The sequence below is a fragment of the Macaca fascicularis genome, chromosome 3 (assembly GCF_037993035.2).
Source record: "Macaca fascicularis isolate 582-1 chromosome 3, T2T-MFA8v1.1".
In the NCBI taxonomy this organism is placed as follows: Eukaryota; Metazoa; Chordata; class Mammalia; order Primates; family Cercopithecidae; genus Macaca; species Macaca fascicularis.
In genome coordinates, this window is record NC_088377.1 from 79,723,855 (window position 1) to 79,744,916 (window position 21,062).

Here is a 21,062-nt window from a genome sequence, read left to right on the forward strand (position 1 = left end):
ATGAGTCAAGGATGCCTGTTTCTGGGGAGAGGGTAGGCACCAATCCATTGGCCCTTGTTACTTCCTGCTTGGAATTAAAGCAGGGCTGCAGGGTAAGGTACGAGGAGGCAGACTTTTCGTTGGGGTTGTCAGAGAAAGTGCGCAAAGGACGAGCCTTGAGGATGGGTTGATGGGGTGTGCATGGTGGGTGGGGTGGAGAACATTCTACATAGTGAGCATCCAGGGCTGAGTGCTATGAGAGGCACGCAGCAGTCGCTTTGGAGTCAAGGAAAACCAACTGGGTTGGTGGCTCCTAGAGAGCCATGGAGGTATGTGCCACATTACATTAGGAAGGGCAGTTCACACATAGACACCCGGGTCCCCTTCTGAGGGCCTGACTTAGGTCTGGCTGGCGCCTGGGAGCCTGCATTTCTACCGTGTTCTCCCAGGTGAGGACCAGCCACACCAGGCCACCTGGTACCCTAATAGGCATGCCCACAGAGTCCACAGCAAGCTCACCATTTTCTTCCTCCCACGAGTCACTTTTTTTTTTTTTTTTTTTTTGGCTATATGAATCAACCCAAATGTCCATCAGTGACAGACTGGATTACGAGTCACTTTTTATGTGTACTCTGTGAAACCTCCGGCCCTTCATCTGCAGAGTGAGGGACATAAAGCCACCTGCCTCTGTTAGCCAGGGTGTTGGCAGTCTGCAGTGGGCACCCTCTGGAGGGCGTGGGTTGGGGGTGGGGAGCAAAAGAAAAACAGAGTTTAATGGAGGGTCTGGAGAAAGCAGCTGAGTTGTGGTTCCCAGCCTGGGGCCAGCAAGGAGCCTGAGGGAGTGAGGCCAGGGGGCATTTGTGCAACCCCCAGAGCGTGGCTTACAGAAGGAACAGCCCAGCTGGCCTCCCAGGCTGTGTTCCTGCCTGGCCTGGCTCCATCGGCCGCCCACCACTGGGGCCAGCAGACCAGCTATTGGTCGATGCAGCTGAGGCAGACTCATGCCCGGCACAGGACAGAGGAGCAGACAGAAACCATTCTCCTCACCCACTGGAGGGCTCTGTTACAGGAGATGGCTCAGCAAAGGGCCTGGGACTAGGTCACCCCAGGAGAGGGAGAGCTTCTCGTTTTCATCTTTATGAAGGTGGTGTTTCTGCCCCGATCTGCTCTACCGGCTTATTCTGACTTTGGCAAGTTTTTCTAAAGCATGTGGATTTGGGAAAGTTCAGCATTAGTGAAGTGACCTGTGGGACTTTAATTAAGGAGCTTGGCTGCCCTCTCCCATCCTTCCACCTTCCCCTAGAGATAGAGAGCATAGTGATTAAGGGCTCTGAGTAAAAAGCAGACTCACAGTCGGGCGCCGTGGCTCACGCCTGTAATCACAGCACTTCGGGAGGCCAAGGCGGGTGGATGACGAAGTCAGGAGATTGAGACCATCCTGGCCAACATGGTGAAACCCCATCTCTACTAAAATACATAAAATTAGCCGGGCGTGTTGGTGCGCACCTGTAGTCCCAGCTATTCGGGAGGCTGAGGCAGGGGAATAGCTTGAACCTGGGAGGCGGAGATTGCAGTGAGCCGAGATCACGCCACTGCACTCCAGTCTGGTGACAGAGCGAGACTCTGTCTCAAAATAATAAAAAAAAGCAAACTCACAGGGCCTCCCCCATTCCCTTCCCAGTCCTTCCCCCAGTGGGCTAGGCTGGGAAACAGACACACAGACAAACAAAAACTAACCTGGAGAGGAAACCAAGCTAACACAATGATAAACCCTTTATTCTTGTCCCTGTGTTCATTGCCCTGCACCTGGCAAAGTGCCACTGTTTGCCTCTGAATGGTGGGTAGACATTTGCCCCTGACCTTCCAGCTCTGTCAGGATGATCTTTTTAGTGCCACGGTGGCTAACTTTTTACCTGCTGCCTTTTGTGTTTTGGCTTTATTTTACAATCACTGTAATTTGTCATACTATGAAATCTTTCTTGGCTTCTCAAGAGAACAGATTTGATGTCTGAAGTGTCTATCTGTTGAATTAAAGAAGGTACATTTCTTTTTTGACCTTGGAATTTCATAAACAAATGAGCCACTTGTTGAAATTTTGTTCTTACTGCCATAATTTGTCATTCAGGCCTGTCAGATTTTTAACAGTGCTTGAAGCATAGAGTTGCAAGATAAAATATAGTATCCCCACTTAAATTACAGATAAGCTACAAATACATTTTAAGGGTAAGTCTCATGAAATATTGTGACATACTTATACCAAAAAAGTATTAATTATTAATCTGAAATTCAAATTTAATTGGACATCCTGTATTTGTATTTGCTAAATCTGGTGACACTATTTAGGCAAGGTTGCCTTAAATTAGGTTTGCAAGTTACTTGTCTTCTAAATAGATGTCTCAGTTGGCACTTAAAAGAGGAGGTCTCGGGCAAAGCAGTCATCTGACAGAGGAATGGGCCTCGCACCTCACAGTGCACAGGAAGCACCCAACGGGCTTGTTAATCTGCAGGGCCTTGCTCCTTGCAGGACAGGCCTGGAGCAGGGCTGTGCAGGCCCTGGGTGATCTGGAGGCTAGTCCCACCCACCCTTTAAAATAGCTGGGGTAGCATATCTTCTGGATATAGTCTGTCAGTGTTTGTGGGATCAACCCAATAGCAACATTTGTATTAGCAGTGTGTAGTAATTATTCACATACATAGCAGTAAATATTTCAGATGAGATGTTTTAATAATTTAAGCAAACTTTGAAACTATTTTGATGTTTGCATGGAAGAAAATGACTAAGGAATTCATATAAAAGAAGCAAGAGGGGAAATGTTCTGCTGATGAGAAAACACGTTGGCAGGCTGTGAGAATGGAAAATGTGGGATTGCCGGCCCAGGAGCGGGCAGCTCTGTGGAACCGGCGAGGAGGTGGCTGAGAAACACTTGGATGTGTGTAAGATTATAACATGTGAGCGGGGTGACCTCCCTAATCAGACAAAAGGAAGGCTTGAGTGCTAAGTTGGCCTGGTAGAACTGGTCAGCCACTTTTAGGGGGAAGGAGTCATTGTATTTTCTCCCCTTTTACTATCCCCCAAAATAAATGTCAGGAAGAGGAAAGAATAATACATCAAGTCAGAAGAGAAATCAGAGTAAAACACAGATGAAGGTTTTTCAATTTTCTTGATAGAGGCTGAAAATGATTTTCAAGGTTAAATGATGAGCCAAAAAGATAAAGTCAGTAAACTTGACTACATTGAATTATACTTTTAAGAATCAAAAGTACAATTAAATTTAAAGACAAGCAAAGTGGGAAAAACATTTTCTACAAATGTGAATGAACTTACTTGCCTACTGCGTAAAAAGCTCGTCATGGGAGAAGTGGAAGCAAGTCTGTGTTCAGTAACAGTGGGCTGGGGTGACAGTGGGCTGGGAGGCCTGCGGGCCACCAGGGATGGGTGCTCACCCAGGGCTCAGCCTAGCTTGATGTTTTCCATCATAAACAGATGAGCAGATTGACTCAGAAAATCCAGGTAACTGACCCCGAGCCCTTAGCTGATGAGTGTCGGGTTTGTGATTCATTCATGGACATTTTTTACTGGGAACCCCTTGTGCCCTCATGATCGAGTCTAGCTGACCTGCTAAAGGATAGCCCAAAAGAAGAAATACAGAGGTCTAATTCGCTTATGAAAAATGTTCAACCTCAGCGTTATAGACCTGCATGTTAAAACCACAGGGTGGGGCCGCTGCTTACCTCTGGAATTAGCCAGAAAAAAATTCCAGAAAAATAAACAGTCACTGGCTGGCTTGGGTGTTATGAAACAGGCGGTTGCCTTCACTCCGGGTGGAAGGGTGAGTGTGTGAAGAAGAGTTTGACTGTGTGTATCTAGAATCTTAAAAAAGTGCACGTGGCCTCTGGCCTAGTCCTTCTACTTCTAGGGATCCTAAGCAAATAATCAGAAATGTGGACAAAGTTTTGTGCCCGAAGGTGTTTATTTGATCATTATTTATGCTGTCTGAAAGTTGAAAACAACTGCAGAGTGTCTACTAGAGTAGTTTAGAATATGAAAAAAAATGATATTTACCGAAGTTTTAAAATAGTTGAAGACAGGGACAGGAAAACACATAATTATTTACACAATCTGATTTCAACCGTGTCTAGTTTTGTACAACAAAGGTGCAAAGACCACGGGAATGCTGTTATCCCACTGTTGTAGGATTTAGGCTAATTTTATATCTACTCTAGGTTAGATATTTATATAAAAATTTTCTTTGCGTGGATTGTTGTAAAATTCAGAAAAGAGGAAAAATATTTCTCTCAGATGCTAAAGAGCAGACTGGGTGGGAAATGTTGGCCATGGAACTGCAGAAACTAGATGGGAGATGGCTGAACTTGAGGGGCTGAGCTGGGAGGTACCACCCTCTCGGATAGCCAGGGGAACCCAGCTCCCTCCTCAGTGCCTCTTGTGGGGGTTCTTGAGGACCTTGCCCTTTCCTCCCAGACACTGTGTGCTCCAAACAGCCCTTCCCCTCTTTCTTAGTCAAAAGCTTACATTTCCAACAACCTGTATGTTCATCAGTAGGATATTGGTGAAATGAATTACACTACACATCTACTTGGTGGGGTACACTAGAGTGCCGATGAAGATGATGATTTTTGGCCTGAAAAATTTCAAAAACGATATCAAAACACAATATGTGGAAGATAATTATGATTCAGTGTTTATCAGGATCATTTGTAATCCCCATGTGACTCATAGAGTATACATGTTCTCTACAAATAATCCAAACATTGCATAGATGCACATGGTAATTTTTGTTTTTGTTATTCTGATAAAAAGAGGTTCCGTTTTAATTTTTTGTTCATTTTTTAGCATACAAAAATACAAATTTTTATACTAAGTTTTACATCTGTGATTAAAAAATGAAAAGAAAGCTGTTTCTTTTGAAAGGGGAAAAAGAGAGAAGCTGGTGAAAATGTCTCCCTTAGGGCTTTGTTCGTTTTATTTTGTTTTCTCCAGATATTCTGGAGGAAGGCGTGAACGCGACTTTGCCTCCCAGGGAACAAGCATCCTCCTTCTAAATGGTAAATGTGGGTGAGCTGACCCTGCTGGAGTCTGTCCCCTGGGCTGCCCTCTGCCTCCCCCCATTGTGAGTGGTCCGTGAAGCACAGCGTTGACCAGACCTAAACCTGTTTGCTCCCAGGTCAGTGTGCACGCAGCAGAGAAGTGAGCATCCATCCCATTTCATGCGTGAGCAAGGAGGGCTCTGGGCAGAGAAGCCGCTTGCTGGGAAATATTCAGGCGGAAATTAAGAGTCCCATTCCCAAGACCTGCTGCTTGGTCACCTTGTTGAAATCAACGTGCCTTTTGAGTTTCTTGGGCAGTTTGGGTACTGCAGAGTGGTGGGAAGGAGTGTGGACTCTCTAACTCAAGACCCAGAACAGCCGGGACCCACTGGGTGATGAGGGTTGTGAGGGTAACTCACCTTCCCATGCCTCAGTGGCTGCCTCTGTGGCGGGAGCCCCGCTTGGCAGAGGGAGCTGTGTGTGCATGTTGGCTGTTGCCAGCACCTTGCATGCTGGATGTTTCACGTGCTTCAGTTTTCAATCTGGAAAGTCCCTTTTGCATGAATAGGAGGGAATTTGCTGAAGTCAACTATGATATTTGTGACAGTGTACTAATATTGATAGTAGTTTTGGTGCACATCTTATACTTTTGGCACAGTTCAGACCTTTTTAATTACAATAGTAGTACATATGCATCATAAAGATTTCAAAGATTTTATAAATCTATAAGAGAAAACGGACATCTCTCCACCCCAAGTTAGTCACTGATAATATTTCTTTCCCCACATTTGAATGTGTCTTTCATTGGCTTCTGGTCCCATGCAGGTGTGTTTCTAGAATTGTGGGCTTAGGATCATAATATTGCTGTTTTACGTTTTGACTAAAAGTGTTTTTCTCACACTAATGTCTAAAAAGATGCCACCGAGCTCCTTAACATTTTGTGGAGGGAACCATTTATAAAACACTCTCTAGATGTTTCTGTCCCAGGTAACAGAATGCCCAGCACTTGATTACCTGTAGTTGTTACAGAAAATGCATGTGTTCCGTGGAATGTTAATTATTTGTATTCACTGCCTAAATGGAGCAGTTGGCAATAATTCTCTTTGAATTGCTATTCAGGAAAAGCTATTTAAGCCCAAACACAGGAGTAACTTTTAACTCCCTTGCCGAACAGCTTGCACCTTTTCACGATTAGCTTCCTTTTTGCAGTCTATTTTCAACAACTATCATTGAAAAAGGAAAAAGTAAGTAAGTGGAAAGGAAGTAAGGAATTGAGGAAGAAAGGAAATGCTGGGAAAGCTGGGTGTTGAAAAGTGTGGGATGCTTCTTGTGAACTCATGGCCTTTCTGCTGTGGTCCTTTTTTTTTAGGACAAGGTGGAGCAGACACCTCGCAGTCAACAAGACCCGGCAGGACCAGGACTCCCCGCACAGTCTGACCGACTCACACATCACCAGGGTGAGGAATGAACAAAACACAGGAACACTCCCAGTTCTAGCTTTGCAGCAGTGCCAGGACCTGATATTCTAAAATGTTGCTCTTCACACTAATAGATTACGATTCTAACATTGGTTCTTCTTTTCTCATTAAGGACAATGAATTCCAAAATAGAGAAAGATCCTTGGTTCTGATATCTTCATGTATTTGCTTTCAATTAGCGAACTTCAGTGAGCAAAACTTCAAGATCAGTTTCATACGAGTTATCTAGGTTTCAGCCGAAAGGCGACTTAATGTCGCCTATCGAAGGGTACTCCAAGGTGAATCCTCTTGATTTTGGCATTTTTATATTTCCAATTAAGATGGTTTTGGGTGTATGTACTCTTGGTCTTTCTCTACCTTTCTCTGATTCTTTTTGTTCCTTCTATTAATATTTAATTTCCAGTGAGGTCATTGTGGGAAGGGAAGGAAAGGGAACTACCTTTGGGAAATTAGACTACTTAGGAAATTAGATCTAATAAATGGAAGCTTTGCTGTAGGATGAGGAGCCTGAGGATGAGATTAAACGAAACGTGCACGTGGCACATTATTTGGCTTATTGGAGAGTTTAGGTACAGTAAATCACAGGTCCTCGAGCTGGTGGGAATGTGAATACTTAGATTTTCTTACATTACTTAATGAAAAAGGTTGACTATAAAAATAAAAACTGGGATCTGACCATGAAGTCAAAGCAATGTTTTCTCAGTTGTTAGAAGATTCATAAAAGCTGTCAAGGTTTTCTGTGGCAAGCATAATTTTAGGATCCTCTTTTAGAAAACTTTGAAATGACATGATGCGGGGAAAGGGTACCAATTTGTTAGTATTGACTTCAAAGCTTAAGAAAATTTTAACATGTTACATTGTATGCTCACAAATGATCTCACGTAAATGGAAATAATTTGAGCCTTGGTGTTAATGCTCATATAAAAACTTAGGTTAATACTTTAATTAGGAAACCAGAAAAAATTACACTGAAAGAACTTTTTAAGGCTTACCTTTTATCCTTTGTCTTTAAATGGTACGCTCAAATATTCTACAGATATCAAAGTAGTTCAATTAAGGGACATTTATTTGCAGCACAGAATGTGGAGCACATTCCATGTAGAAGAGAGCTGGTTCTCTTCCCTGATGTGGAGTTACACAGTATGCAGTTGAAGCTGAGTCTCGGATATATCCCCACACCTGAAACAGGGCTTAAAGGAAGGGATGAACGCGTTACTATATTGAACCCCACCTCTGCTCAGCGACTCAAGAGGGCTGATACCTTTAAGCACACCGTTGACATTGGCCACCTCTCCATCATTTTACATACACATAGCATGTAAAATGGGAAAGCCGAAAGAACTCAGCCTTGCTCAGACCCAAGCATGTCCACTGATCATTGAATAGCTCTGTCCCCTCAGGGCTGTGGCTCCCAAAGCAGCATGGGTGCTGCTGGCCCGGGTCCCAGGGAATACAAAGGGCTGCGCTTTCCTTTCTCTGGCAGTGACTGGGGAAGCAGGGCCAGAACCAGGCCCACCATATCCAGCCGAGAGCTGTGGTGGGGCTCCCCTGTTTTCCAAAGATGCTGGAAAAGGGCTGTTGCCTGGGATGGATTGTAGTACATGTGAACTCATGGCCAGGCAGCCGGGAAGAATGGATGCAACCTTGCAGCCAGAGCTAACCCAAGCAGCCTCCCAGTGCAGTGACGCAGACTGCAACCTTCGCAGTCTTCCATGAGGCAGCAGCTCCAGTCTGTCCCGACTTGACCACTCAGTGGGGAGGGGGAGGCAGGAAAAGAAAAAAACAACCCACCTAAAGCGAGTCTGCAAACCAACATTCCAAAAGCACATGAAGCAGTCCCATCCTAAGAAATACAGTATAGCTAACAAAACCAAGAGATTACCAATTTAGCCCATATGCAACAAAAAAAAGTGTGACCAAGGCTTTGAAATACGTGTTTATAATGCTCAGACAGATGCATGAAAGAATCATGTCTGTAGGACAAGGCAAGAAACTATGAAACACAACAAGAGGAAATGAGGCGAGACCTGAGCACCCTGGGCAATGCCTGAAGACAATGCAGTGTACTCCCAAGTGCAGGGGGAAAGATAAACATCCATCTAGAATGTTATGCCAACATATTGCTGACCAGGGAAGGCCAAATAAAGCTTTCTCAGGCAAAGATTGAGAAAAAAATGTGTCACTGGCAATCTTCACTAGAAGAATGATTATTATTTTATTTTTATTGTTTAAGAGACCAGATTTTGCTCTCTCACTCAGGCTGGAGTGTAGCTCGTAGCTCACTGCAGCCTTGAACTCCTGGACTCAAGTGATTCTCCAGCCTCAGCCTCCTTAGTACCTGGGACTACAGGTGTGCGCCACCACTCCCAGCTAGTTTTAAAATTTTTTGTAGAGATGGGTCATTGCTATGCTTCCCAGGCTTGTCTCGAACCCCTCAAGTTATCCTCCCATGTCGACCACTGGAAGTACTTGGTTTACATGTGTGAGTTGCAGTGCCTGGCCTAGAAGAATGATTAAAAGTACTTCTTGAGGAAGAAGGAATGTGGATACTAGGGAAACATGGCACATATGGGAAAATAATATGTGACGAATGCTCAATTGTGTATTTAAAAATATTAGTAGGTACATCTAAAGTATTGACTGTAATTACTAAAAGAATGTGTATATCATCTATAGTTCCCAACCTAGCAGAAAAAGATAAAAGGGAATATATATGAAAAACAACAGCAATAATCAAACAACATCAGGTAGAAAACAGAAGGAAAAACAAGATGTGAAGAGAAAAAAGATATTAAACAAAATACAAAAGAAGATAGTAGGAGTAATTCCAAGTCAATTCGTGATAGTGTTAACAAGCTCAAATTAATAGACACACATAGCTCCCTCTACCCAACAGAGACTCTTGATTCTTTTCTAAAACCTGTGTAACTTTTTGAAAAGTTGACTGTATATAGAAAGTTGCACTAAATTTTAAGCAATCTATTTCATGCAAGGCTTGTTCTTTGACCCAGTGTGAATAAATCAGACGTCAACATAAAAAGTTGAAAACAAATCACATAAACATGCATGAGGAAACTTTAAAACACACCCACTCTTATTTTACTTGTGAGTTAGACAGGAAATTGCAATGGAAATATCAATCATTTAGAACCAAATGAAAGTGAACATAGTACAGGTGGAAAGTTGTACAATGCTGCAAAGGTGGTAAGGCTACATTTCTAAGCTTCAAAAAAACGAAAATTGAAATTACAGAAATGAAATAGAGTAAGTCTAAGGAATGTAGAAGGAATTAATCATAAAAATTAAAGTCAGAAATTGTTGAAATAAAGAGATTACCAATAGGAACAAAATCAAACACCAGTCTTTTTTAAAAACGACCATGACAGCAAACCTCTAGCATAGACACTCAGGAGGGCAGAAGGTGCCCAAGAAAATCATGTTAAGAGCACTTTAGCAAGTTTTAAAAACAGCGTCAAGAAAACTGTGAACAAAAAAATAGAAATCTGGGAGAAATAGATGATTTATTGCAAAAATGTAAAAACAAAATGGATTCTTGAAGAAATATAAAATCGTAATAGAGAAACAGCTGTGGAAGAAATGGTAATCAATATTGTATCTTCAAAAATACTCAAGTGGTTTGCAGATGAGTGATATTAAACTTTTAAGAAGCAAACAATTTTTCTTTTCTTTTTTTTTTTTGAGATGGAGTCTTGCTCTGTCGCCCAGGCTGGAGTGCAGTGGCGCAGTCTCGGCTCACTGCAAGCTCTGCCACCTGAGTTTACGCCATTCTCCTGCCTCAACCTCCCGAGTAGCTGGGACGACAGGCGCCCGCCACCTCGCCCGGCTAATTTTTTTTTTGTATTTTTTAGTAGAGACGGGGTTTCACTGTGTTAGCCAGGATGGTCTTGATCTCCTGACCTCATTTAAGTGTGTACACTCTTAAACACAGAGGACAGCAGCTTACACAGAGGACAAGAGCTCTCCCATTCATATCATGTTTGTGTATCTTTGAAACAGTACAAGAAATCAAATTTATTTATTTATTTATTTTTTTTTTTTTTTTTGAGACGGAGTCTCGCCCTGTCGCCCAGGCTGGAGTGCAGTGGCTGGATCTCAGCTCACTGCAAGCTCCGCTTCCCGGGTTTACGCCATTCTCCTGCCTCAGCCTCCCGAGTAGCTGGGACTACAGGCGCCCGCCACCTCGCCCGGCTAGTTTTTTGTATTTTTAGTAGAGACGGGGTTTCACCATGTTAGCCAGGATGGTCTCGATCTCCTGACCTTGTGATCCGCCCATCTCGGCCTCCCAAAGTGCTGGGATTACAGGCTTGAGCCACCGCGCCCGGCCAAGAAATCAAATTTATAATACCATTTTACATTTTATTATAAAACAAAAAGTCTGAGTAAAACACTAATGAACCAAATTCAGTACCTTATCTTAAGTGAAATGTAAATGAAACAAATGTTATGACCAAGTTCGTTTTATTATAATAGTGCAGGGGTGGTTTACTATCATAAAACGGTGAACACACTGAACATGTCAGAATTAAAGGGAAAAGAATAATCATTTCACCTGGCAGAAAAGTATTTAATACAACTCTGCACTCATTATAATACATAACAAATAATAACAAAGTTTGTACTCAACCAGTACTGAAAAGAAACCTCCTTAACTTGTTAAAGTTTATTTATTAAAAGCCTACAGCATTGCATCATACATAATGGAAAACTGTTAGAGTCGTGTTCATGAACATCTAGAATTAGACAGGGGTGCCTGCTGTGACTGGAGGTCTTAGTGTAATAAAAGGAGCAAATGAAGGAACAAAAATGGAAACATTAGAAAGGCAGACTGAAATGTGTGTCTATTTGCAAATAATTATCCAAATAGAAAATTCACACATGTTAACATGAGCAAGAATTCTCTAAGCAGATATAATGTGAGATCAACATATAAAATGTGATAGTACCCTTGTATGCCAAGAAAAAACAATTGGGAAATGTAATGTAAAAAGAAATCCCACTTATAATATTAACAAAAATTATAAGCTATCCAGGAGTATATTCAGGAAGATTATCAGCCATTATAGGATGTTTCAGAGCATAAAAACAACCAGGGTAAGTGTAGAGCTATACTATGATCATGGATCAGGAGACAGAATATAGTGCAGATGTCACATTTTCTCAAGTTTTTCTTTAAGTTTAATGCAGTTGCAGCCAAATTCTTAACAGTTTTGTCACGTGTGACTTGAAAAATGTTTCCTAACTTTAATAAGAAAGAGTGAAACTCAAGAATTTGAAGACAAATTTGAAAAACAACAAGGCGTATGGAGGAGTGGTTTGCACTATCAGATAGCAATCCCACTTATGCGGTATCACAACTAAGAAAGGATGTTATTAGTTCAAGGGCAGACAAATAGACCAAAGGACCAGAACAGATATCCCATGAAGAGACCCACACGTGTATGGAAACTAACACAGCACAGTGAAGTCGCGGCAAAACGGAGATTACAGGAACCGTGACTGCACATGGGGTGGCAAGGAATGGAGTTATTTGAATGACAAGAATTAATGAATAGTAAGAATCTTTTTTTTTTTTTTTTTTTTTGAGACAGAGTCTCGCTCTGTCGCCCAGGCTGGAGTGCAGTGGCCGGATCTCAGCTCACTGCAAGCTCCACCTCCTGGGTTTACGCCATTCTCCTGCCTCAGCCTCCCAAGTAGCTGGGACTACAGGCGACCGCCACCTCGCCCGGCTAGTTTTTTGTATTTTTTAGTAGAGACAGGGTTTCACCGTGTTAGCCAGGATGGTCTCGATCTCCTGACCTCGTGATCCACCCGTCTCGGCTTCCCAAAGTGCTGGGATTATAGGCTTGAGCCGCCGCGCCCGGCCTAATAGTAAGAATCTTTATTCTCTCAGGCTAAGAAAGACTTTTGTGAATAAGAATTAGCACCACCATAAAGGGAAAATGGTAAATTTAAGTGTATTGCCATTACAAATTTATATGTAGACATAACAGATGATATTTAACATGCTGAAAGGCACACTTCAGCCTGGAAGAATAATTTGTAACTTCTTGTTTGTACATACAAAAATGCATGTAACATGCAGAGTATTAGTATCCTGTTTATGTAAAAAAAAATCCTGTAAATAAGAGAAACAATTACATAGAAAAACTGGCGAAGAACATGAGCAGGCAGTTTACAAAAAAGGAAAGCATGATGTGTTTGTGTCTGATTCTGGACACTCATTTCACAAGAAAAATATGGAAACCAACTGAGCTGGAAATCAAGGAAGCCTGTGCTCTGAGGGCTGTTAGATGGAACAGAAAGGCACAGATCCTTCTTTTAAGTGCTTCCAAGTGCAGAGTGTTCATCCTCCCTCTTGGCGTGTTCACAGCCCTGTGAGTCTGTGCGGAATGGACCTGGGGCTTGTAGCTCCCTGGCACTGGGTACAAAGGCTCCTTCCCACCCGGGGTGTGGGGGGCGGTGGTGGTTCAACCCGCAGCACAGCCTACAGGAGTCAGTGCCTTCCCATCTCTGTGCCTGACACCAAGTTCAACTTTGGGGATTCTTTTTAATGAGATGCTTTGGGAACTATGACCAAATCTAACAAACATACAGTGTGGTTCTTTCCGGCTTCCTTAATTTTCGAGGCATAGTCAGATGCTGCCATCATAGGCCGTGGCTTTACATGGTATGTTTGATCCAGAGTGGCCTGGATCCTTGCATGGAACCTGATGTTTAGAATAAAAGATTAGCTGTGACTTTCCTTGACCTGTTACTGCTATCTGGCAAAGAGGATTTATTGCTCCTGTTTTATTACCTTGTTCCTAACTAATGTAAGCAGCTTATTTTTGTGTGACAGTTGCTAAAAATGCTTCCCACATTTCTTAGCAGCACACAGCAGGGAGGGATGCACTTTCTTTTGAAGCGGGTGGTTTTGCAACAGCTGGAATTACTTTTGACGATTTTGAAAAAACCTTTCTTCATTAAAAATATATAAAATAAAATTAACCATTTTAGTCATTTGTATAAGTGTACATTAAGTGGCATTGGTCATGTGAACAGTGTTGTGCAACCATCATCATTTATCTATTTCCAAAACTCTTTTATCACCCCAAACAGAAACTCTGTACCCATTAAGCAATAATTCTCCCCAGTCCCTGGTAACCTCTAATCTACTTCCTGCCACTTGATTCGCCTGTTCTTAGTACCTCATGTAAGTGGGACCATACACGATTTGTCCTTTTTGTGACTGGCTTCTTTCACTCAGCATAATGTCTTCAAGGTTCATCCATGTTGTAGCCTGTGCCAGAACTTCCTTCCTTTTTAAGGCCGAATAATATTCCATTGTATGGATGGACCACGTTTTATTGTGTGGATGGACCTCATCTGCTGAGGGAGGGACACTTGGATTGCCTCCACCTTGTGGCTATTGGGAATAGTGCTGCTATGAACATTGACATACAAGGGTCTGAGTTCCTGCTTTCAAATCCTTGGGGTATATATCTTGAAGTGGAATTGCTGGATTGTAGGGTAATGCTATATTTAATTTTTTCCTCAACAATATTTTTGAGATATGAAGTTTTATTTTTAGAAGCTTGGCCTCTCGGTTTTAGGCAAATTTTGTCTGATTGTTGTTACTGCTCATAACCCAAGCTGAGATTCCTGGCCATGCCTCTCACCAGGAACACAATTGAGTAAAGATGCCTAAAGGGTTGAAAAAGAGATGTTGAAGTCTGTGTACACAAGTAGATAGAGTTGACTCTGTAGAGAGCTCCCAAAGGCTCATGAGCTTAGTGGGCCCTGTGGTGCAGCAGTAACAGCCTGAGAGGCTGCCAGTGAATGCTGGTTTCGTTTGAAACTCTGCTCTCTTGTGTACTGAGCCTCAGTTGCCTTGTCTATAACATGGGATAACATGCCTTCTTTATGAAGTTGTTGTGAGAACTGGAAAGATGCGTCCGTAAAGCATAGGATATCATGTCTGCCATGGTGTGCCCTCTGTAAGAAGTAGCTCTTGCTGGAGAGTGCAAAGAAGTGGGTCTAATTCTGGAAGGTGGTTTGCTACTGTCTAACAAAAGCCTTGCAAAGGTCATACATTTAAGCTCATCAATTCCAGGAATTTATTTCAATGACGTGTGCATGTGTGTGCATGTATATCCATTTCAGTTCAATCAATAGCATATTCCCCTAGAATAAAGGAAATAATGAAAGACAAAACTGATCAGATAAACATTACATACACTGATGATAGACTATTATTCTGTCTTAAAATATGTTACATATCTAGTAACTTGAGAAAATGCTCAGATTTTCAGGGAAACAGGTTACAATACTGTATGGTCCCAGTTTTGTAGAAAGAGGAAATAAGAGCACAATATATGTTTTATATAATGATGTTTAATTTGGGTGGTGGGTTTATGGGTGATTTTTATTCACCTTTTAATATTGTGCATTTTAAAATTTTGAACAAACGTAACAATATTTCACAATGAAAATAAAAATATTATTATTTGTTTTATTTAAAAATACAATACAGAACTTTGAATGTTTATTATCTAAACCTATAGCAGACAGGAAGGAATAAAAGCCCCTAGAAATTCCTGTAAGTTCACCTCAGTAAGAGGTGGTTTTGGCAGCGGTATAGTGTTGGAAGAGAAGAGGCCAGCAAAAGGAGCCATTAGAACTCAAAAGAGTCCAGCCGGGTAAGTCCATTTACCTAGGAGCAAATAGCATTACACCTCATTAGCCCAGTGGACATCAATCATGCTCAGAGAGAGGACTGAAGTCACTAAGTAAAGGTTGCATTATATTTTTTACCCCCTGCTTAAGAAAGAAGGCAGCCAAGAAGATGACGTACGATATGTACAAGAGGGAAAATGAAAATAGGTCCTCTTGCTGGAAGGTGTGCTGTTCTCACTCCCTGGAAAACTTACTGATCCAGGATAATGCCTGCCTCAAAGGTTTTGCAGTTGTCAAGAGGTAGGGTGTTTTGTTATCAGTAATGTGTGATTTTGATGTTGATACATCAGCCTGGAGCAATTTGTGGCACCACTAGTTTGAAAATGAATAGATGACGAGTTTGAAATTTGAGGAAGTTGACTTATTTCACTCTGAGTATTTTTCTTGATTTATTTCCCAAGAATATTTGCAGACCTTTGAGAATGAGTCCGTGTGTGGGCAGTGGGGAGAAGTCATGGTCTGAGCAGGTGGTGTGGGACCTTGGGAGGATGCAGAGGTGTGTCCCAGGCACAGGGCGGGAGAGAGCCTAAAGCTCTCGGGATCTCAGGGGCTTCCCTATAGCAGAGAGGTTAGGAGCTGAGAGAGGGAAGGAAGACATGCATTGTCAAGTTTTTAGAGATTGACAGTCTACCTGCTATCATGGCATTCCTCTTGGGGTGAGAAATGTGTTTTAGTTTTTGGCTTATTTGCAGTTTCTCAATGTGCCTATAATGTGATTATTCTTACAATGGAAAAAAAATAATATAACTTAAACATTTGAAATGAATGATTGTTCCATTACAGTGTACTCACCAAACTGCAGAATTTTCCTACTAACAGGTACTCTGAGACTCCTGAGTTCAGTGCTTGGGGGAGTCTGAGGTCTCATCCCCAGGAAGACAGGCTTCAGTAATCAGTGCCAGCCTGTGAGTAGGGGAGGGATGGGTGGCTGCACACACCACAGATTCTTCATCCTGTGAGATCTCACCTAGCCTAGTTTGGGTGGAGACAGGATCTGAGAATTTAACTTAATGGCCAGAGTCATTCAAGGTCATTCACTCTATTCAGAGATCCACTCTATGAAAGTTTGGCAGAGAGCCCAAAACTCATTTTTAGCATGTCCTTAGTTCCCTCAAATACCCTGTCGCAAATTACCCCTAGCCCCCTACTCTTGTATTGTTATCAGTTAGTGGCCTCGTGCTGGGTTGCAGAGTTTCTGTTTTTGGTGGTGTTTGTTTTGTTTGTTTGTTTGTTTTCAAGACAGAGTCTCGCTATGTCACCCAGGCTGGAGTGCAGTGGCGCTATCTTGGATCGCTTCAACCTCCATCTCCCTGGTTCAAGCAGTTCTTGTGCCTCAGCCTCCCAAGTAGCTGAGATTACAGACATGCACCACCACACCTGGCTAATGTTTGTATTTTTAGTGGAAACGGGGTTTCACCATGTTGGCCAGGCTGGTTTCGAACTCCTTACTTCAGGTGATCTGTCCGTGCTGGGATTACAGGCGTGAGCCACCGCGCCCGACCAGGATTGCAGAGTTTCTGACCACAGACGAAGTGGTCCCACGCACCCACTTCCCTCCATTCTCTAGAACAGAAGCCTTGTAGAGTCTGCCCAGCATTTTTTGTCTTCTGCTTGGCTAGAGGCACTTTGTTGCTCCGGTTGGCTTCTCTTCTTTGTGGACTGCAACTGCTTGGGTCTCCCTTTCACCTTGGTGGTATAGCTGCTTTAGTCTTGTGGGCAGGGCAGGCTATGGTCCTGCCTGAAAGTGGAGGCTGTGCTCTTTCAGCCTCTGTGCCCTTCTGTCTCTGTCTCCTCTGCTCCATGTGTACCTCGGGCGCCCCAGTCCCATGCCTGCAAAGCACGCACATTCATCATGCCTTTGTTCCGTCTGGAGAACAGGGCTGTGTGTGTGATTGTCATAGTGAAGACTCCTGAGCTGGAATCAAAACATTTTCCTTGATTGCTGGAGTCATACACTTCCTTGATTGCCCCAGAAAGTGTATGTAGTTCATTCTCTCAGATGGAGACATCCTACACAAACACTTGACTCTTGACTTGAGGAATGTCTTTCAGGCTCTGGAGTTCAGAGGTCCTCTCCATCCCATTACGGCTGTTTTCTGACTTTAGTTTCTTTAGTTTCTTCTCTTGGTTTTCTTTAAGCCAGAAATACTGGTTATAGGCATGCAGCTTTAATTTGTAGCAATGTGTTTGGTGCAGTGCTTTCCTTTCTAGTAACAGTGGAAGTATAGAAAAAAGATTGGAGGATGGACTATTTCAGAAGCACCAATTTCTCAGTGGAGAGACTGTCAAGAGGAAAAGACCAAAATTAGAAAAGAATGCCAGTTATTAGAGAAGGTAAAATAGATCAAGAAAATAAATTTTTGGTTTTTTCCTCCAAGAAGCCATTCTGAGCATCATTAGGTGCAGAAGGACACAGCCTGGTTTTGGGCTGGCTGTTTTTGTGTCTTTTGGTCTCTTCCAACAATGCTCTTTGACTGGGGGTAAGTTAGGAATCACTTTGCACTTTAGAGTCTTCGTTTACTTGTACCCATCATGCATAATTATTGGCAAAAATAATGATGCTGATGACGACTTTGAGGCCTGTGCTAGAACCTCCCTGCATGTCTTATCTTCCTCATCAAAGCTACAGATGGGAAAACTGAGGCTGAGAGGTTTGTAACTTGCCCAGAAGTCACAGACAGGTTAACTCAGTGGTGGGATGGGAATCAAAGCCAAAGTCCATCTCAGGTTTTAATTTAGAGGAGCCACCCTGCACACTCCTATATGTATAAGCTACCTGTTGCGAGCATTATTTTATATATCGTATTTTTCCCTTTCTCCCTAGATCATACATTTCTTGAGGGCAGTACACATGTCTTTCTTACTGTGACATATATACTACCTGGTATATACCACAAGGTTCCGCTATACTGCCTGGTCTGAAGTCATACTTCATAGATATTTAATGAATTCCTGAACTCACATGCCATTAATAGACTTGTGGTCTCCAGAAAGGTCCTGAGCTCCTGCCTCTCTCCTCCTTGTGGGAAGTCCTGGTAACTCTAGGCAAGCAAAGGTAGAAACCAGTCCCCAGCGCCCTGCCCTCCTGCTGTACTCTTACCATTCATGAGACATGGGCAGCAGTTTGGATGAGGGCATGATTGATGAGAGAACATGAACTCAAGCAGGAAGACAACATATTGTATCATGATTCCTCTAATGTTCTCTTATCTAGTTCATCTTTTACTATGTTATCCACAAAAAAAATCTTCAAGATTTTATTCATTATATATATACGTGTGTGTGTGTGTGTGTGTGTGTGTGTGTGTGTGTGTGTACACAGTTGTCCCTTGATATCTGCAGGAACCTCCTGTGAATGCCAAAATCCAAGGATGCTCAAAGTCCCTGATATAAAATGGCATAGTATTTGCGTATAACCCACGCATTTTCTCCCCTATACTTTAAATCATTTCTAGATTACTTATAATACCTAATACAATGTCAGTGCTATGGAAATAGTTGTTACACTGCATCCTTTGGAGAATAATGACAAGAGAAAAATCTGTACATGTGCAAGTATACTCTGTTTTTCTTAATATTTTCAATCTTCAATTGGTTAAATCTGTGGATATGGGGAGCTAACTGTATCTATACAAAAGTAACTTTTATTAGTATCATTTCCTCATGGTGAAACTGTGCTATTTCCAGTGGTAACTTTCTTTTTCTCATACGCTCAGCATGGTCCTGAAAAGTAGTGAATGTTGGTCTCCAGTTGCACACTGATGCCCAAGTTGGTGATAATTGTGATTTCTGTGACTGCCCCCACCCCAGACACTAAATACCTTCTATTCGGGTTGAGATGCAGAAAAGCTAGGAGAAAAATCATCTATAATCCTTTTCCCACAAAATAACTAATGCCCACATTTTGTTTCTGCCTTATGGAAGTGGAGTCATGCCACACCAAATAATAGCATTTGTGCATTTCATTAATGATTCTTCTACAACCTCCAGTTAAATTATGATAGTACAGTTTATTAGATATGTCATGATTTCTTACCTTCATCTCTGTTTCTTACATGTTTAAGTGACTTCCCCAGCTATAATAGTAGGTTCCTAACCTATTAAGAACTTATGCTTCGTATTTTAACCCATTGAATCTACCTGTCATATGAGGTAGGCACTGTTATTATCTCCATATTTATAGGGAAACTGAGGAAACTGAAGCCAGAAGTAGGGGAGTTGCCCAGATCACAGCCCTTGAGAGTGGCAGAGCTGGGATTTGAACCCAGGCTGGTGGGCTCTGGCCTCTGAGCATTTCATCCCTCTACTATTCTGCTTCTAGATTAGCCCTCGTTCCTTATCCAAGTCCACCGGTATTTTCTTTCTTTTTGATTCCTCAGATCATTCAGTGACTCAGACTGAGATTTCAGCTGTAGGGATTGAGTTTTCCTTGGTCTTGAAAGCAGTACATCGAATCCATACAGTTGCCCACCCCCCCCCCCCCCCCCCCCGCCGCCTGGGACAGTGGTTTCCCTTTAATTGTGCTTATTCCTTCCTTTTCACTTTGTAGATCATTTGTCTTAATAAGGAAGATAGGAACAAAAAAGGCATTGAGGAGCCTGCGTTCTCTTTGTCTTGCCCCAGTGTTAGGCAAGCAGCAGACCTCTCCCTCCTGGTCCTTATTTGGAGCAGAACTGAAAAAGCCATTGTCATCCTTTGTAATTTTTCAAATCTCAGCTATTCTGGGCCTTCGCCTTCCCCATGCTCTGACAGTTCACGCCACTCTTTTGTCTGGTCCCCTTTGGCGGATAATTGGACTCCATTAATGTTTCATGTTTCCTTTAGCTGTCAGGATGCTCGCAGCTCAATAGAGGGCTTTATCCCAGCAACTCTTTCTGTTCCCCTGGTGTGTTTGCTTTTCATTCCCTTGCTCCGCAGTTTCCCTGTGTCTTTCATTCATTCGTTCATTCGTTCATTCATTTGTGAAACAAGTATCTGTTGCTTGTCTAGGCGATAGGAGGCCTGGGGCCCAGGCCCAGGGGACGCAGTGGTGAGCAGTGAGTCATTTCTAATTTAATGATCCACAGCATATGGACCGTTTCCATCCAAGGAAGCGCAAATCCTTTTTAGAAGTAGCAGAGTACAACTTAGGAAGAAGGAATTCTTTCATTTCATTAAGATCAGTGATGAAAGAGTACCTTTAAATTTCCCCTAGGTAGAAATGAGAATATTCTATCTCTTAAAATCCAATGTCTGTATTATATTTTCCCACTATATTGTAGTTTGCCTAAATTAACCTTTTTTTTTTCTCTCTTTTTTCTGACTCTTGTTGCCCAGGCTGGAGTGCAATGGCGCGATCTTGACTCCCCGCAACCTCCGCCTCCCGGGTTCAAGCGATTCTCCTGCCTCAGTCTCCTGAGCAGCTGGACTACAGGCATGCGCCACCACACCCAGCTAATTTTGTACTTTTAGTAGAGATGGGGTTTCTCCATGTTGGTCAGGCTGGTCTTGGACTCCTGACCTCAGGTGATCCGCCCCTCTCGGCCTCCCAAAGTGCTGGGATTACAGGTGTGAGCCACCGCCCCCAGCCTTTTTTTTCTTTTTAACCACAATTAGCCGGTACTAATCAGCCAGCCTCTAGCCATTCCAGATAAATAGAATGCTTCCTTATTTTGGCATGAGCTGTCTTTCTTATACAATTTTAAACTCTATCCCCAAAGGAAGGTATCAAACTAGAGAATTTCAGTTAGGTTAAAAGGAAAAAAAAAACAAAAAAAAACCAAAAAAAACCTTCTGTCATTTGCTACAGAATGTACTAGTATTGCCTTCAGAAGCAATTTAGCA

The 21,062-nt window shown here is 42.5% G+C and overlaps 1 protein-coding gene across 46 annotated transcripts in view; it reads left to right on the plus strand.

The window, feature by feature from the left end:
- GRB10 (growth factor receptor bound protein 10) overlaps positions 1-21,062 on the plus strand; it is a 203,955-nt gene that overhangs the window by 84,425 nt on the left and 98,468 nt on the right. For 17 of the 46 annotated variants that reach the window (XM_074034979.1, XM_074034977.1, XM_074034976.1 and 14 more), the window contains 2 exons: positions 4,979-5,162; positions 6,395-6,482. Coding sequence is in view for 19 of the 46 variants with exons in the window: in XM_074034964.1 (XP_073891065.1) it covers positions 5,041-5,043; positions 6,395-6,482 (91 nt within the window). In the remaining 27 variants the exon portion in view is untranslated. The remainder of the gene's footprint in view (positions 1-4,978; positions 5,163-6,394; positions 6,483-21,062) is intronic. The other 29 variants (XM_045389134.3, XM_074034958.1, XM_074034962.1 and 26 more) reach the window with 2 other exon arrangements.